The 14,652-nt window shown below is 40.0% G+C and overlaps 1 protein-coding gene across 1 annotated transcript in view; it reads left to right on the plus strand.

Moving 5' to 3' along the window:
* The first annotated feature begins 266 nt into the window (after positions 1 to 266).
* Positions 267 to 14,652, plus strand: part of cplane1 (ciliogenesis and planar polarity effector 1) — a 24,798-nt gene continuing 10,412 nt past the window's right edge. Inside the window, exons 1-34 of the mRNA XM_037692674.1 lie at positions 267 to 347; positions 442 to 577; positions 655 to 774; positions 1,063 to 1,295; positions 1,423 to 1,526; positions 1,606 to 1,762; positions 1,873 to 1,976; positions 2,260 to 2,442; positions 2,621 to 2,870; positions 2,994 to 3,194; positions 3,341 to 4,119; positions 4,252 to 4,442; positions 4,960 to 5,040; positions 5,126 to 5,290; positions 6,408 to 6,572; positions 6,665 to 6,896; positions 6,996 to 7,132; positions 7,220 to 7,437; positions 7,516 to 7,680; positions 8,008 to 8,155; positions 8,244 to 8,353; positions 8,439 to 8,588; positions 8,692 to 8,803; positions 9,209 to 9,518; positions 9,609 to 10,676; positions 11,674 to 11,825; positions 11,910 to 11,995; positions 12,088 to 12,149; positions 12,350 to 12,593; positions 12,656 to 13,027; positions 13,103 to 13,738; positions 13,830 to 14,011; positions 14,096 to 14,180; positions 14,263 to 14,332. Of these exons, the coding sequence (XP_037548602.1) occupies positions 267 to 347; positions 442 to 577; positions 655 to 774; positions 1,063 to 1,295; positions 1,423 to 1,526; positions 1,606 to 1,762; positions 1,873 to 1,976; positions 2,260 to 2,442; positions 2,621 to 2,870; positions 2,994 to 3,194; positions 3,341 to 4,119; positions 4,252 to 4,442; positions 4,960 to 5,040; positions 5,126 to 5,290; positions 6,408 to 6,572; positions 6,665 to 6,896; positions 6,996 to 7,132; positions 7,220 to 7,437; positions 7,516 to 7,680; positions 8,008 to 8,155; positions 8,244 to 8,353; positions 8,439 to 8,588; positions 8,692 to 8,803; positions 9,209 to 9,518; positions 9,609 to 10,676; positions 11,674 to 11,825; positions 11,910 to 11,995; positions 12,088 to 12,149; positions 12,350 to 12,593; positions 12,656 to 13,027; positions 13,103 to 13,738; positions 13,830 to 14,011; positions 14,096 to 14,180; positions 14,263 to 14,332 (7,489 nt within the window). The remainder of the gene's footprint in view (positions 348 to 441; positions 578 to 654; positions 775 to 1,062; positions 1,296 to 1,422; positions 1,527 to 1,605; positions 1,763 to 1,872; positions 1,977 to 2,259; positions 2,443 to 2,620; positions 2,871 to 2,993; positions 3,195 to 3,340; positions 4,120 to 4,251; positions 4,443 to 4,959; positions 5,041 to 5,125; positions 5,291 to 6,407; positions 6,573 to 6,664; positions 6,897 to 6,995; positions 7,133 to 7,219; positions 7,438 to 7,515; positions 7,681 to 8,007; positions 8,156 to 8,243; positions 8,354 to 8,438; positions 8,589 to 8,691; positions 8,804 to 9,208; positions 9,519 to 9,608; positions 10,677 to 11,673; positions 11,826 to 11,909; positions 11,996 to 12,087; positions 12,150 to 12,349; positions 12,594 to 12,655; positions 13,028 to 13,102; positions 13,739 to 13,829; positions 14,012 to 14,095; positions 14,181 to 14,262; positions 14,333 to 14,652) is intronic.

Raw genomic sequence — 14,652 nt, forward strand, 5'->3', positions numbered from 1 at the left:
TGATTTTTAGTGAACAGTTCGCCTACTGTATACACTTTTAGCTAGGAAGCTAACGCTACAACAACGGTGCGGATAACTGAGGTAATGTTTCGTTGTTTTTTTGTTTTTTTTTGTGAGGTTATTAAGTCTGTCTTCTGTTAATAACGCAAACTTTAATGTTATTAGTACATTTAACTTATTATCAAAGCCCATTTACACATTTATTAATGAATACATGACTATCCAGGTAGACTTTTTGCATCATCAGTAGGTAGAGATTAATAAACATGGAGCTGAAGTTGGAAGTTATTTTGTCATCAAGTATCAAACGGAAGAAACCATGGCCGCGATTCTGCTGGCTCGGGCAGGTGAGAGGTGTCAACTATTGAAAAATAACCACTAGATTACCACATGTACTAGTCATCTTTGAGAAAACAATTGAACTGTGCCATTACTCCTCAGGAGAAGGAGTCTGTGTTTCTGTTAGATGATAAACGGATCAGTGAGATCAACATGGTGTCTGGTCGCACCAAGAAGAAGACACCTAAACTTCATCATTTGCTGAACAATGTGGTGATAATGGCTTCATCCCATAATGGTGAGAGTATTTTGTTAAAAACAAATTAAAAACAATATTGTCATGTTGGATTGTACATAACTGTTGGTGTTTTCCAGGGATGTGGCTGTGTGGACTTTTGGTGTCAGGAGAACTATTTCTGTGGAACAGGGATAAAGATTTATTAAAAACTTCTGCAGCAGTCCCTGAAGTAGCTCAGATAGTATCCTCAACTAAAGGTTTGCACTGTATATGTTTAGACCTTGAATCTGACAACTAATTTGAAAATAGTCTGACCTGCTGGTTATTTTTTTGGTCAGTTTGTTTACATTTTTAACATGTGGTGTCATATATAAACATAGCAGTCATCAAATCCAATCCTGTCAGTTAAAAAACATGTAAAGGTGAAATCTCAACTTGAAATTTACTTTTTACTTCTATCATTAGTATAATAATAACTAATTTGTATTTTTTTGCATGTCATTGACTCACTAATTTTTAAATTAAATATGTCTGCTTTTTCACAGAGAACTCTACAAAGTTGTCTCTTCAGGTTTCATGTGATGGGATGCGTGTGCTCCTGGTAGCTATAACTGGCCAAGTGCTCCTGTGGGAGTGTACAGATGTGAGAGACCTCACAGGTCTACGAGATGGCCCTGTCAAGGGACACTGGGTGCATATACAGCCTCTTGAAGAGACCGTATTGCCTTCTTCACAAGATAAAGAAGCATCTCAGCACACCATCTTTGTCAAGACAGAGGTCTACATACTAAATAACATATATATTTGTGCACTATCTCAATTTATGACTTGATTTTAGAGAGCAACACCTATAATATGTAGGCATTATAGCTAATAGCATAATAAGTTTTTTCATAATTTCTTAGGTTATGGGTGACGTTTGCTTGTCAGCCTTTGTTTTCACATCTGGGAATCAGCTTCTAATCACTGTTCTTAAAATTCGGTGGAAAGAAGGCCATGTGAGGATGGGGTGAGTGAACAGGTCTACGTCAGTGCCACACTGAGTTTTATGTCTTATTCTTTTTAAATGTGAGCATTTTTTCTTTTAGTTCTGCTGGTTACAACATACAGTGGGCTACCAAGACATGCTCCATGTCTCATCTCAGCCCACTATGTCACCCGGTGAAGTCAAGAGGGGCCTTGGTACCAGCCTTCTCCCCAGATGGTCAACTGTTAGCCATTGTCTTGAACCAGAGAAAGCCCATGGTGAGAATATGGCCTTTCTAGTTCATTTGCAACTTCTTGATCTGTTTAGTTCAGAATATTTGATTGTTAAAACAGTAAAAAAAACATATTGTACCTTGTTTTAAATACAGGCTACACAGATTCTGTTTGTGAGCACACAGAACTTTACCACAATATCAAGTGGCCTTGGTGGATGTGGAAGTAAGAAAGCTGATATTCCATCTAAATATATAAGGTGAGTGTGCAAAAATAAACTTAACCAGAGATGTTGTCATTTTGCATTTGTCAAACAACCACATGTGGAAAGTCAAAACCAAGGAATGAGTGCAGCACTACATGTTCATATCCTGGTATAACGAAAGAAAAAAAGAACTTTCTTCACATTTTATGGCCAAAATCAAACTTCCAACATGTTTCATCAAGACGTAGCTACAAATTACAAGTACCAGTATCCTGTTGTTGTTAGAAAAAGAGAATGTTTGTGTTCTTGTTAAATTGTAACATATTTTCTCTTTAAGGTCATACTGGGTGGGCAGTATCTGCTGGTCACCTGGAGGCCTTTTCTTGGCTTGCGTCTTGAAAAGAGGCTCCCTTCTGATGTTGGCTCGTCTAGGGGGACTTCTGACTTTAACAAGCTCTGGTTGCAATGTTGACTTTGGTCCTGCACAGTTCCTACCCTTGCACCCACTGGTCACTTACAGGTAAACTCATTTGACTTGTAGTTATATATTTGTTTGATTTGACAGTTTCTTATTTTTTTGTTCCTAAATCTTTTTCATCCAGTCTTTTCTAATGATTGTTTTACTTATAATTTTAACCTAAAGTAGGAAATGAAATGGAAATCTAGAATAAAATGTGTGATGTCTGTGCACTTTGCAGACTGCCAGTGTCTGCAGTGAAAGGCGAAGCCTCCCTGTCCAGCTCGAGCATGTCTGTGCGTGACATCCTGAGGCAGCGGTATTCTGTGACGTGGCACCCACGACTGTTGTATCTGATTGTGTCTGATGGCTACATGGCCACAGTTATGAGAGTCCTCGACACGCCTTCTCCTGCTGTGTTCCTAAAGACTCTTCTAAAAGATGTTAGCAAAGATCTTGAGAAGGCCAGCTGCAAACTAGATAAATCACGGGTGATTAACCAGATCATTTTGACAAGAAAACAGATTTTAAAAGAAACATTCTCACTATATGGCTATATTGTTTACAATTTTTTCTTGGTTGTATAGTAGTTCACTCACTTCCAGTATTTTCAGGTTCACGTGAAGGCTTGGTTGGAGTCTGTATCTTGCTTGAACCTGGACATCACCCTTGATGAGTTCAACCCTGCTGTTACATGTCGGCCCAAATTCTCAGACTCAGCCATTTCAGTGGACACAGATGCATCCAAGTTGCCACTTTTCCTGCAGGACCAGCAGACTTTGGGTGGCACCAAGGAGCTTCTTGAAAGCATGCAGGTCATTACAATTTAATATTATGGAAACATTTCTAGAATTTGTCTGAAAGTGAATTTAAAGTGTTGTGACGTATCATGGCTGATGGTTAAAAAACTTTATTCTTACATGATGTTTGTTTACATTAGTTTATTTGTGTGCTTTCCTAGGCCTTCTTTGAGGATGAGTCTGATTTAGAAGGACTTCCTGCTGGTTCTCATATGGAGGAAGGAGGTCGTTTGGAGTTTGCCTCCATGTTTGACACTCTTCATGCCATGGAAACTTGTAATGACCCTGCATTTCTTGCTGACCCAATTTATAAAGACTTTGTTGAATCTGAGAAGATTCCTCTTCAGCAGGAGTTAGGAAGGATCCAGAGTAGGCTGTTAACAGCTTGGGCTTTTGGCATGTCACTGGGAAATGCTGTTGAACACAGATTTTCTTTGATGAAGCATACACTCCGCTGTGTAGTTCGATTTGCTGCTTTGCTCCATTTGCTGCCCAGCTCCACGGTCCACACAGGAGAAAAGAATCACTCCACTTTTGCTTGCCTCCTGCATCTCATCAAATCCCTTCTTTCATTCCTTCCCTGGGATAGGGCTTCATCTGCTGAGCTGTGCTGCTTGGGGTTGTTGGTGGAGTTTAGTAAATGTATTGTACACCTTCTGCTAACCCCTCACCCTGACTCCTACCAGACTGGGCACTGTCTCGTATCATCTCAAAGTCTGTCCAGAATCATAAACATCTTGCAGCTGGTCACTGATTCTCTTGACCGTGCCTATAGCCTACATCAAAGAATTTACAGGTCTTCTGAGGAGGAAGTAACTCCTTCTCAGCCACATGTCTGGCCTTCAGATGTATATCAGGTACATCTGCTACAAAATGAGAACACAGAAAAATCTGTTTCTACACATCGGGCTCTACCTGTTCCTCATCGACCCTCTAGCAGGTAAAGACAGTCTATTTTTACTTTGTATTCATTAAGCAAATAATTTGAAGTGATATCAGACATGCTATGTGGTGACTCTTGAATTTAGTTGTCTCAAAACTTGACAACTGTGGTGTTTTCTCTTTGTTTTAGATTGCTGGGAGTATGGCAGCTGGTCTATAATATAACTCAGCAGTATGCAGAAGAACTGAAAAGGTTCAAAGGCTGTGATGGCTGGGAAGAGGAAGATCAAATGTTGTCTGTCATCATGTCCCAAATCCAAACAGCTCTGCAGGCTACAGGACAAAGTCTAGAGGAGGGCCATTCACTGCTGAGTTATGCAGGTTTGCACCAGAAAACAGTTACAAACTGTTATTGGGTGTTTATGTAGGTGTATTAATAAATATAGAAGATATAATATGTGCATTATTTCTTAATTGGTATTTCAATAGAAGTGGAGAGTAAAATCTATTTTCAGGCAAGATTCTGAATCATTTGTTAAACAATAATGTTCTATTTAATTGCATTTAAAAACATAATACTGAGGGACACAATAGGTGTTACTCAGAAGTGTGGACAGTCCTGACTGTGGCATGCACATAACAGACACATGCACAAGATGACTGAGCAAGATACACTATTTGACTGGAAGTACATTAATTGAAAGTATGCAAATAGTCAAAATGCATCTATAATTGTTTTATCATTACAACACAGCCCTCTAATCAAATCAAAGTGTGAAGTGTCTAAACATACCCCACTCTCTCAGTTTCAACCCCAAGCAGAGTTTTCAGAGAAGACTTTGTAGATGTAATTGCACACATTGCTGTTTAACTTGAAATTTCCCTCTTGTCTTTTTAGGCGAACATCTTTTCCTGTGTGGTTTGTACCCAAAAAGTGCAGAAGCATGGCGTTTACAAATCTGTGAAGAGGCCTGCAAAAGTAAAATTTAAACCACTCCAAACAAATCAAAGTACTCTTTTACATGTTAGGTTATCTTAATAATAATCAATTGTCTTCCTGTTAGGTAGTAAACGAAGCGTCTTCCAGGAGACGAGGCTTTGTCTGGCGCTCCTTTATAGTCTGCTGTCCCAGTACCGTTTGAAGGAAGCCCAAGAGTTTGGGGACCACATGGCACAGCTGATTTTGCTTCGTGCTGGGAACCAGATTGACAGTCTGACTTCCATAACAGGTTGGTCATGAATAACATTTTTTTTAGTGTTTGAATTTAGCTCCTGAAGTTAGTGTATCCACTTATACTACATCCATCCATGTATACATGCATACATCTTTCTGTTTAATAACATTGAATATGTGCATTACTGAGCCAAAAACAACACAACACATGTTTAATTACCGTATTTAAAAAATCTGAACCAGAGACCTTTGTTAAACCTTTTTGGTGATGAGCACACAAACATAATTGTGAAAAAGCACCCACAATATTAATCCATGTTAGACCTTTATGTAGACTATAAACCCTCCTCTTAATAAAGATTTTCTTCTGGTTATGAATAACCTGAAACTCAACTGGGAAAGTTAGTCGGATTTTCTACAAATATACATTATTTAGATGTTTTAATGTGTTTAATCTGATTTCTGCATTTTTATTATCATTCAAACGGAAAGTTTGAAACTTTTGGCACTAGTGTGCGAAAAAGGAATTTATGTACAGATTGTAAAGTAATTTTTACTCTATGATAATCAATAGTATCTCAAAGTGTATGTTAATACTGTCTAGATGAACTTTTGCTCCATACAAATAAGACTGACCGTTTAAATAACTCAAGGTCTTGGCAAACCAATGTTTAGAGCTGCACAAACAAGTCTGATGCTATTTCTCACTGTAATGACAAGGTTATGAACTCAATGTGTTTTGCTTCGAATCAAATATATAATTTTTTCCTATTGAAAAGCCAGCAGCTGCCGTAAAGGTACATGTGATAATGATAAACACTTTTAGACCATTTCTCCTCAGAAACACAATATATAAAGTGTTTTCTTTGGCTTTACCTTTGACAAATGTCAGAAACAGAAGTAACAAGTGAGAAAAATACATCAAAATAATGGCATTTTTCCTTTTTTAACCACATTTGTTAAGAAAGTGGGAATATCAACTTGTTAAAAACTGACATTGGAACCCTTTGGGAGTGCAGATTTGTGTCCTGTCCTCTCCAGGTGTCTATAATGCGCGTTGGAGACATCATAAATCCAGCTTTACTGGCTATTTACAGGTTGTGCAAGAAGTAGTAGTTACTACAAAAAAAGATATATGCATATTCTGTCCCTGTCCTCATCCCCTTCAACAGATCGTCTTCCTTGCCCCTGGCTGCCAATGAATCTTCATAGCGATGCAGCCAGTGCCGTAGTTCAGACCCTTGGGAGATTCATGGCCTCTTATTTCACCAACCAGCCGCTCTTCATTCTGCCTGCTCATAATGTGGCTGTCCTGCCTCCGCTACTTCTACCTCACAGTTTGTTTTCAAACGTTTCTTGTCAGTTTAAATTTTTTATTTATTTATTACTGTTGCTTTATGGTAATACATCAATGCCTTTGTTTTTTCAGCCCCAAACGTTGGCCGTTTGGTGCCTCTGTGCCAAGAGGATGCGGCTAAGGCAGTTCGACAGCAACATCTGTCAGAAGTTTGGACAGTGGACTATGCCCTGGACCTGCTCCTGCTGGGGGGGCTGCTTCCTGAGGCTGTGTGGTTGGCTTATCATCTCGGGGACTGGAAGACGGCTGTCACTCTGAGTCTGGCCTATATCAGTTACTGCACTGAACGTTGTGACTTCACTCAGTAGGTTTAAAACCACCAAACGAACAAAGAGAGATGATACTGCATCCATAAGAGTTGCTTTCAAACTATAACCAGTTTTTGTGAACATCTCCATGACAGGGTCAGGAGGAGAGAGCTCCACCTGCCAACGGTTTTACAACCAGAAAGCATTTTTCAGGCTGAGCTGGGGAGTCATCTTGGCAATAAAACTGACTCCCAAGAGTGTGCTGATAAAGATGAAGACAAGAGTTTAACAGGTTAGTTGAACCTCACATGTGTAAATAAGTTTGAGAATGATGTGGTCATATAACTCAAATCTAAATTTGTTGCACCCATTTCTGTAGATCCTTTGGAAGGAGAAGATTGGGACATGTTATGGGCTTCTGTGCAAGAGATTCTGAAAGCTTCAGTCATGGCAGGAGTCGATGTTATATCGTTGCCTTTGTCTTCTTTGTTGGAAAAAGCCAAAAACATGAGTTCTTCCCTGCCTGCCCTGGTGCCAACTGGACTTTACCTACCTTCTCCACCTCTTTATTGCCCTCAGCCTTCTCCTAACACACAGGTACACTACAAAAGCATTTTAACTTTTACACTTATACATTTTCCTATGAAAAGATGCAACACTGTGTTTCATGTTCAGGATCAAATAGGGACCAAGGGGCAATTTGAGGAAATTTCATGTCGTCACAAAGTGTCTGGAGTCCTCCAAAGAGTACTGTTACTTCTGAGGTCTGCTCGTTGTTGCCATCCAGCAGCTCAGTGGTACATCAGTCGTCTGCGCCGTGCCAGACATATTCTCCACAAGGTTTGTCTTTCCAAAATCCAAAAGATGTGTTTTTATTGGATTTATGATAATTAAAGGCTTCGTTTGTTGCTAAAAGTGATGTTCCTAGTTGTGATTTATAAGTGTATAATAAGAGTTAAATTTGTAATCAAGTATTCACATTTTTTTTAAAGTGCTTGTAGTTTTCTGTTTAACTACAATTTTAGGTGTTTCTCATGTGAAAAGGAAATACGAATTAAAGACAAAACTGTCAAATTGTGGTTGCTTTTGTTGTGTAGTTTACACATTAATGTGCTCAACTGTGAATGTAATGAATGATATTCATAAATGGTTTATTTATTTTTTTAGATCAAGAAGACGTATTCCTATCCATCTGCTGATAAGGAGGAAAAGGCTTTCCCAGAAGGACTGATGAAGCTGATCACCAGGGATGGATACTTTAGACGAGGGCCTAATAAAGACGGTCGCCTGGACTCCGACATCATCCACACTATTAGTAACATTGCATTTCTTAATTTTGAACATCATGGTAAAATATCTAATATTTTTCTGTGCTTATTTGCAGTTGTGTTTTCTGTTATAAGTTTGTTTCAGGGAGCTGTGCGCTTTATGCTGGATGCTTCATGTCAGGGATCAGCTCTCCCTTCATTGCAGGAGGTATCAGGCTGCCAGACAGCGTGGAAGAGATGAAGAGGTATCACACTCTGTTTTATGTGTGTATTGCAAATATAAAACGATCTTTGCCACTGATTTTAATTATCCATATCTGTGTTCCTTAGATCTGCGATGATTCAGAGGTGAATTCGGCCTGTGTTGATGCTCTCTGCTGGGCTTGTCGTTTTCTGCCTTTCTCTCATTTTCTCAGTGCCGAGGAAGTTCTTCAAGACATAATGCTTAGCCTGGTGTCTGAACTACCTCCTATGCCTGTGGTAACAATGTTTTGATTAATTAAATTCTGCATTGTATAAAGAAATACTGTCATTTTTGCTCTTAAGTGAGAACTTTTTGACATTTGACTGTACTCTTTGATAGGTGGCAGACACACTTGTGCAAGCCTTCCCACAGGAGGAGGAGTCTGTCAGAGTGCCTTTGAGAGAGAAATATAAATTACTGCTGGAGAGATTGAAGCAGTGCAATGTTCTTGGTACAAACGCTTCTAAATTTTATAGAATATTTTATAACTAGTTTGTTGTATTTAAAGAAAATTAAATTTTATCTGACTTGTGCCCATCTTATTTAACTGCTTTTTGCTTCACACTTAAAAAACAATTCTTTTATGTAATTTTCTTATATGTTTTTTGAGAAATTCCTGTGTTTTGATTTCTGTCTAAATGAGACAAATTTTCAAATAGACTTTTTAAACGCCTGAACTTGTTTATTGATTTAAGGGAAAGTTTTGATTTTACTCTGTTTCAGGAAAGCATTTGATATTTAAAAATAAATAACTAAGATTGAAAGTTTTTTTATTGCAAGAAAAGTTGAATATATTATAAAAAACACGGGTAGTCTGATTATGTGTGATTGATTATTATTTGTTCATGTTTTCCAGATGCAGAGAAAAAAGAAACCAACAAGTCCATGATGACCCTGATTCAAGACAAAAACAAACACAGGAGGAAACATCTGGCACGTTTGCAGAGGCACTTAGCCCCTCCTGTTCTCCATCTGTGGGAGAAAGAGGAGAACGAAGTGGACAAGGGGAGGAAATATGACACAGTCATGATGGGGCAGCTGTCACTGGGTACAAGTATGAGCACCAGCACCCTAACCGATGGTGGTTTTCAGCCAGTGTACAGTGACATAGACACATCAGAGACTACATCTGTGGCTGTCTCTACTGAACAGCACCTTAGAGCCAGGTATGCAGAGTGGAAACGCTGCTCTACTTTTATTTTGAAGTCTTATAAACACGTGCTGTATTTTATTATGTGCTCTGATTTTATTTTCAGGAACAAAAGCACAAAAAAAGAAGGGAAAGTTAATAAGAAGTTGAAAAATGTCATTCAAGAGAAGGTTGACAAAACTGAAGACAGGAAGACGGGTCAGCCATCCCTACCAGTGATTGGCACATGGGAGTTTGAGCTTGAAGATGAGGAGTATCTGAATTTCCTGGAGCTTTTCCTCTACTATTTGCTAGAGAAGAATAACAGTGATGAAGGGGATTTTGGCAGTGAGTTACCTTTGCTGAGGAGCTTCTGCTCTGAGCTGAGGGCGAGAGAGCTGCATTCTCTTACATTTGATGTACTTTCTACAATCCATCGTCGTCAAAAAGGAGAGCATCATCTCATGAGGAAACACACGAGCAATGCTCCACCAGTGTTCAGAGCTGGTAGCTGCTTTAAACCCGTGAAACGGAGTGAAAAACCTGAGCTGCAAACTTCTTCCGTTTGGAGTGAACCTTGCAACTCCAGGGCCAGCTCTCATCCTGGACTGACAACCGGGAAGCAGAAAGGTTTGTTTGGCCTCCGACAGCAAAACTGTGTACCTACAAGAAACAAGGAAGCTGTCCTTGGTTCTGAAACCAGCCCTGCCAAAAAGGTTTTTAGCACAGAGCAGTCCTCTGAGAGCTTCATATTTGGGTCTTCAGTGTCTTTTGAAGCTGTGACTGACTTACAGCAGGGCCTGGATCCTAAATTAGAGGCTCAGTTTCCAGAGCTGAGCAGGCTGCTGGAGTGGATGGTGCGTTGGGCTGATAGAAGGGTGCTGCTGGGACACCGTGGTAAAAAGAACTTTAAAGAGGGAGAAGCTGATGAAGGAGTCGTGATTCGTGTCAAAGCTTCAGCACCTGCCATCCTCACTTCACTCATTTTGTTGGAGTACAAGTACACTTCTCCACCCCAGACTGAGTGCTACAGTTCCCACATCCAGGTTCCTGAAATGCAATGGACTGTTGCCCCTGTGCTGCAACCTGAGGCGAACAGGAAGCTGGAGAGGGAGAGCAGCGTGGACACAGGCTACCCTGGATCAGCTAACACTCCCATCACTGCTCTAGATCATAATCTGCAACACGGCGAAGTGTGAGTTCCCCAAGTGCTCTTCAGTTTTGTGTAGATTATTAGTGTGCATGGTTCTGTGTTCTAAACTTTTCAACCTTTGCTTTACAAACACAAACGGAGATATTAGCAAATATCACTGTAACTGAACTCTCAGTGATAGTTCAGTATCAGCAAGTACACAATTTGGGGTACACAGATATATTTGCCCTCATCAGAACTTTCTAATAATCTGTCTTTGTTTTACAAAATAATCAGTGTGTGGGGGTGACGAACTCTTATCTGGTGAATCATAGCTGGGGAGTGGTGGCGCAGAGGTTAGAGAAGGTGGGCCTGTGATCGGAAGATTGCTGGTTCAAGCCCCGGTACCGACAACATCAAAAATGTGGGTGGGGTAGGGGAAGCACCCACATCTGCCCCCACCCTCATTCGCCCCACCCTGGGCCCATGAGCAAGGCCCTTAACCCCCATCTGCTCCCCAAACAGGTCTCTCTTGAAAATGAGTTCTCGTGGCTCAATGAGACTACCTGGATAAATAAAGGGTAAATGAAAATTAAAAAATAGCTGCATCTTTTCTACTTTGTGCTGAAACTGACTATTTATTGGCATTGAAATTTTATTTTCACAAAAACTTATGATCAAACATTAAAAGTCATCCAGTAAATAATGGTGTACCTGGCTAACAAGTAATTTGAAACAGTTACTTTTTTGTTGTGTTTTTATTTTAATTTAGCATTATTGAAAATAGTTGTGTGCAGGTATTTGTCAAAAAGTGCATTGAACTGCTAATATTACGCAATTGTACATTTAAAAATGTGAATGTTTATTGTTGTTAATCAGTCAAATTACTGTTTTTCCGCATCTGTGTTAGTATCAACCTAGAGTTTCACCATCATTTTATTCATAATGAAATTGCAAATATTTGTGAATTGTTAATTTTGCATAAAGTGGTTTATTTTATTTTTTGTAAACATGAGAGTCGGCTGGATTTCTATAAAATAATGTTTCTTTATCTTTGCAGTTTTTCTTGTATGGATGAACCAGAGGAACCGACGTTTCAGAGGATGCCTCTTCCATCAGACGAGCTTCAGCTGAATTTAGATCCTCAACAGGAACGTGTCAGTCCACAACAACAGTCTTTTAGTGACTTAGATGTTACGCCTGAAAAAGAAGGTACTGTATGCGGAAAAGTCAAATCACAAAAACCACTTAGTCTCTTATTACAAATAATAATAACTGCTGTGTCTGATTTTGTAGACAGAAGTGGTGACAGTAAGAATTTGGATGCGTTGTCTTCTGGTTCCAACGAGGACACCTCTAAAAATGTCTGCACACCAGATACGGTTAATACCAACAGATTAAATCCTAGTCGACGCATGTGGAATTCAGGTTATTACAAAGACAGAAATAACTGTTGAATTATTTTTCTGTTCAGAGTTTAAAGCTTGAAGATCTTGACTTCTCTGAAAGAGTAGAAGGAATGTCAAGTTCCTCCAAGTAAGTTTTGAATTTGAAATTATAGATGAAGGTGTAAATTACTGAAGGAACGCTTTTACTGTGAGCCAAAATAGAGACTTTATTAGATATTAAAGTCTTTTCATGCTATAAAATGATTTTTGTTGTTTACAAGTCTGTAAACTGATTCTTCAACAAAAGCAACTGTTCTGAAGTTTTCTGTTGTGTTTTTGAATCCACAGAAGTCCTCCTGAACTCGCAGGAGCTCCTGCTCCTCCTGCTGCTCAGCCTAAAACTACTCTTTTAGCAGAATTTACCGATTCAAGTAGAGCGGATCTCCCTAATCCAGCTGTGAATCCCCCAAACCACCAACCACAAAGCTCCACAGCTGGTGCACCCACTGCTGATTCAACTTCCTTCAATCAACCATCAGTTACTTCACCAACAAGGCAGCGCCTGGGTGAAGACTTATTCCGACTGGTGCAGGTAATAACAGACTATTTAAACAAAATAAGTGAACTTATTACGAACTCTGTATTCTTTTGCAGCACATCAACTATATGAGTCTGAGCGAAGTTTTGGGAGCTTCTTTTTCCAACCTTCAACAAGCCCAGCAGAGCTCGTCTGTGGCTCCACCTGGAATGAGCTCATCACAACCTAAAATGCCATCATCTCCTGCAAAAATCATCCCAGAACCAAATGTATCGCCTGTTCAAACTATTGTTGCCGCTGCACCTCAAACACAGGAAAGTGCGCCCAAACCAGGACGTAGTGACTCTCAGTTTAATCTGGTCACATCATGTGAGTTGGCAGATCAACCTGTCAGGCAAAACGCCACCAAAATCCCCTCGGGAGCCAACCAGTATCATGCCAAACAAAATATATTCTCCTGTGCCAGTGGTGCAGGTGTGAGCTATCAGGTAAAAGTGTAATGTTCTTTTTCATGTAAAATATTGTCTTTAATCGCAAACGCTTACAAGTTCTCTCTTCTTCAGGAGATGCAGCCACTTTCTGTCCAAGCACAGTCACCATATGTTCAGCAGAGGGAGAAGAAAAGCTTGATCCCCTCTTCACAGGGCCTCCTGGCCACTACTGACACATGTCCTGCTATTCAATGCCCCCCTGTGCTACTGCCTTCTAGTAGCAGTGCACAGAATGACTCTTCTCCTCAGGTGTTAGGCCTTAAGTTACTTAAACTGCATCCTTCTGTGATGTTCCAACAAAGTGCTCCACACACTCTGCACACTACAAACCATGAAACCTTTGGCTCCTATCAGCCCAAGGACAAACACAAGGATCAAGCCACTGGAAAGAAGATACGTGGAGAACAAAAAAAAGTGTTTTCAGCTGCAACCAAACATCTCAGTTTTAACCCTCTACATAATCCAACCCCCAGGAACCCTCAGCCCCAGATGCAGGAGTCTGTAGGTCAATTTCGTCCTGCTTTCCCAACCTTCCCACAAACACCAGTGCAGGGACTTCGCCTGCTGCAGTTGCAGGGTAGTTCACAAAGCAACATCACCTTTCCTAAACTGTCATCACCCGTTGTTTCTAGACCTGCTATCGTTTCAGCCCCAGTGGCAGGAGCACCTATGATTAAGCTTCTACACATTGATACTGGACCTAAAATGGTAAGCAGTCCTGTCGTTGCTTTAAGAGATTTAAATTTGGCCACATTACATCTTGTAATGTCAGCTGTTTGGAATTTTGCCTTTACTGCAGATGATGCCCCATGTGGTTCCTCCAGCTCTTACGACCCGTCTTATTTCCATGGAAGAGTTAACTCATTCAGAAATGTGGCGTCGTGATGCTGAGTACGCTCAGCTGCAGTTGCTCAAAGTCGATCGAGATACCAAAGACATTAGAAGACCATCTAGCCCTGCCAGCTGCACCCCCAGCAAGAGGCAATTAAAAATTGTTTTGTGTTTGTGTCCTTCTTTATGACTCACTGGTTATTGTACTGAATGTGTTCACTTTGTTACTTAAAGGCAGAAGAGGAGAGAAGAGAGGGCAAAGAGCATAAAAACAGAGGTCACATTCCGTCTAAATGAATCTATCATCCCACCACAAGAGGTACAGTGTTATTTCTTTTGTATAAAGAATATTGCCAAACTTCCTTTTATTTGTTTTGTTTATTATTTTATTATATATTTAGGCAGTGGCTGCTCCTGCAACGGAAGAAGCTGTGATTGCTGAAAGGATCACTCCTACACAAGACGCGACAGGTAACAGAGCTTTATATGGTTCAGCTAACATACACTAGATCAGGGCTATTCAACTAAATTGCTCAGGGGACCACAGTTACTCAAAGCCAAGAGCTTAGGGGCCAGATATCCAGCTGTTATTCCCATTAAGTAAGTTTGTTTTACGATTTAAAATGTAGTTTTATTTAAAAATGAACACATTGATGGGCCGAACTGAGCACACACATGGGCCTGATTTGGCCCTCGGGCCACCAGTTGCATAACCCTGAATAATAGTAACCCTGCACTAGATTCATATATATATATATATATATATATATATATATATATATATATATATA

Source organism: Nematolebias whitei, chromosome 18 (assembly GCF_014905685.2).
Source record: "Nematolebias whitei isolate Nwh7 chromosome 18, NemWhi1, whole genome shotgun sequence".
NCBI classification, from domain to species: domain Eukaryota; kingdom Metazoa; phylum Chordata; class Actinopteri; order Cyprinodontiformes; family Rivulidae; genus Nematolebias; species Nematolebias whitei.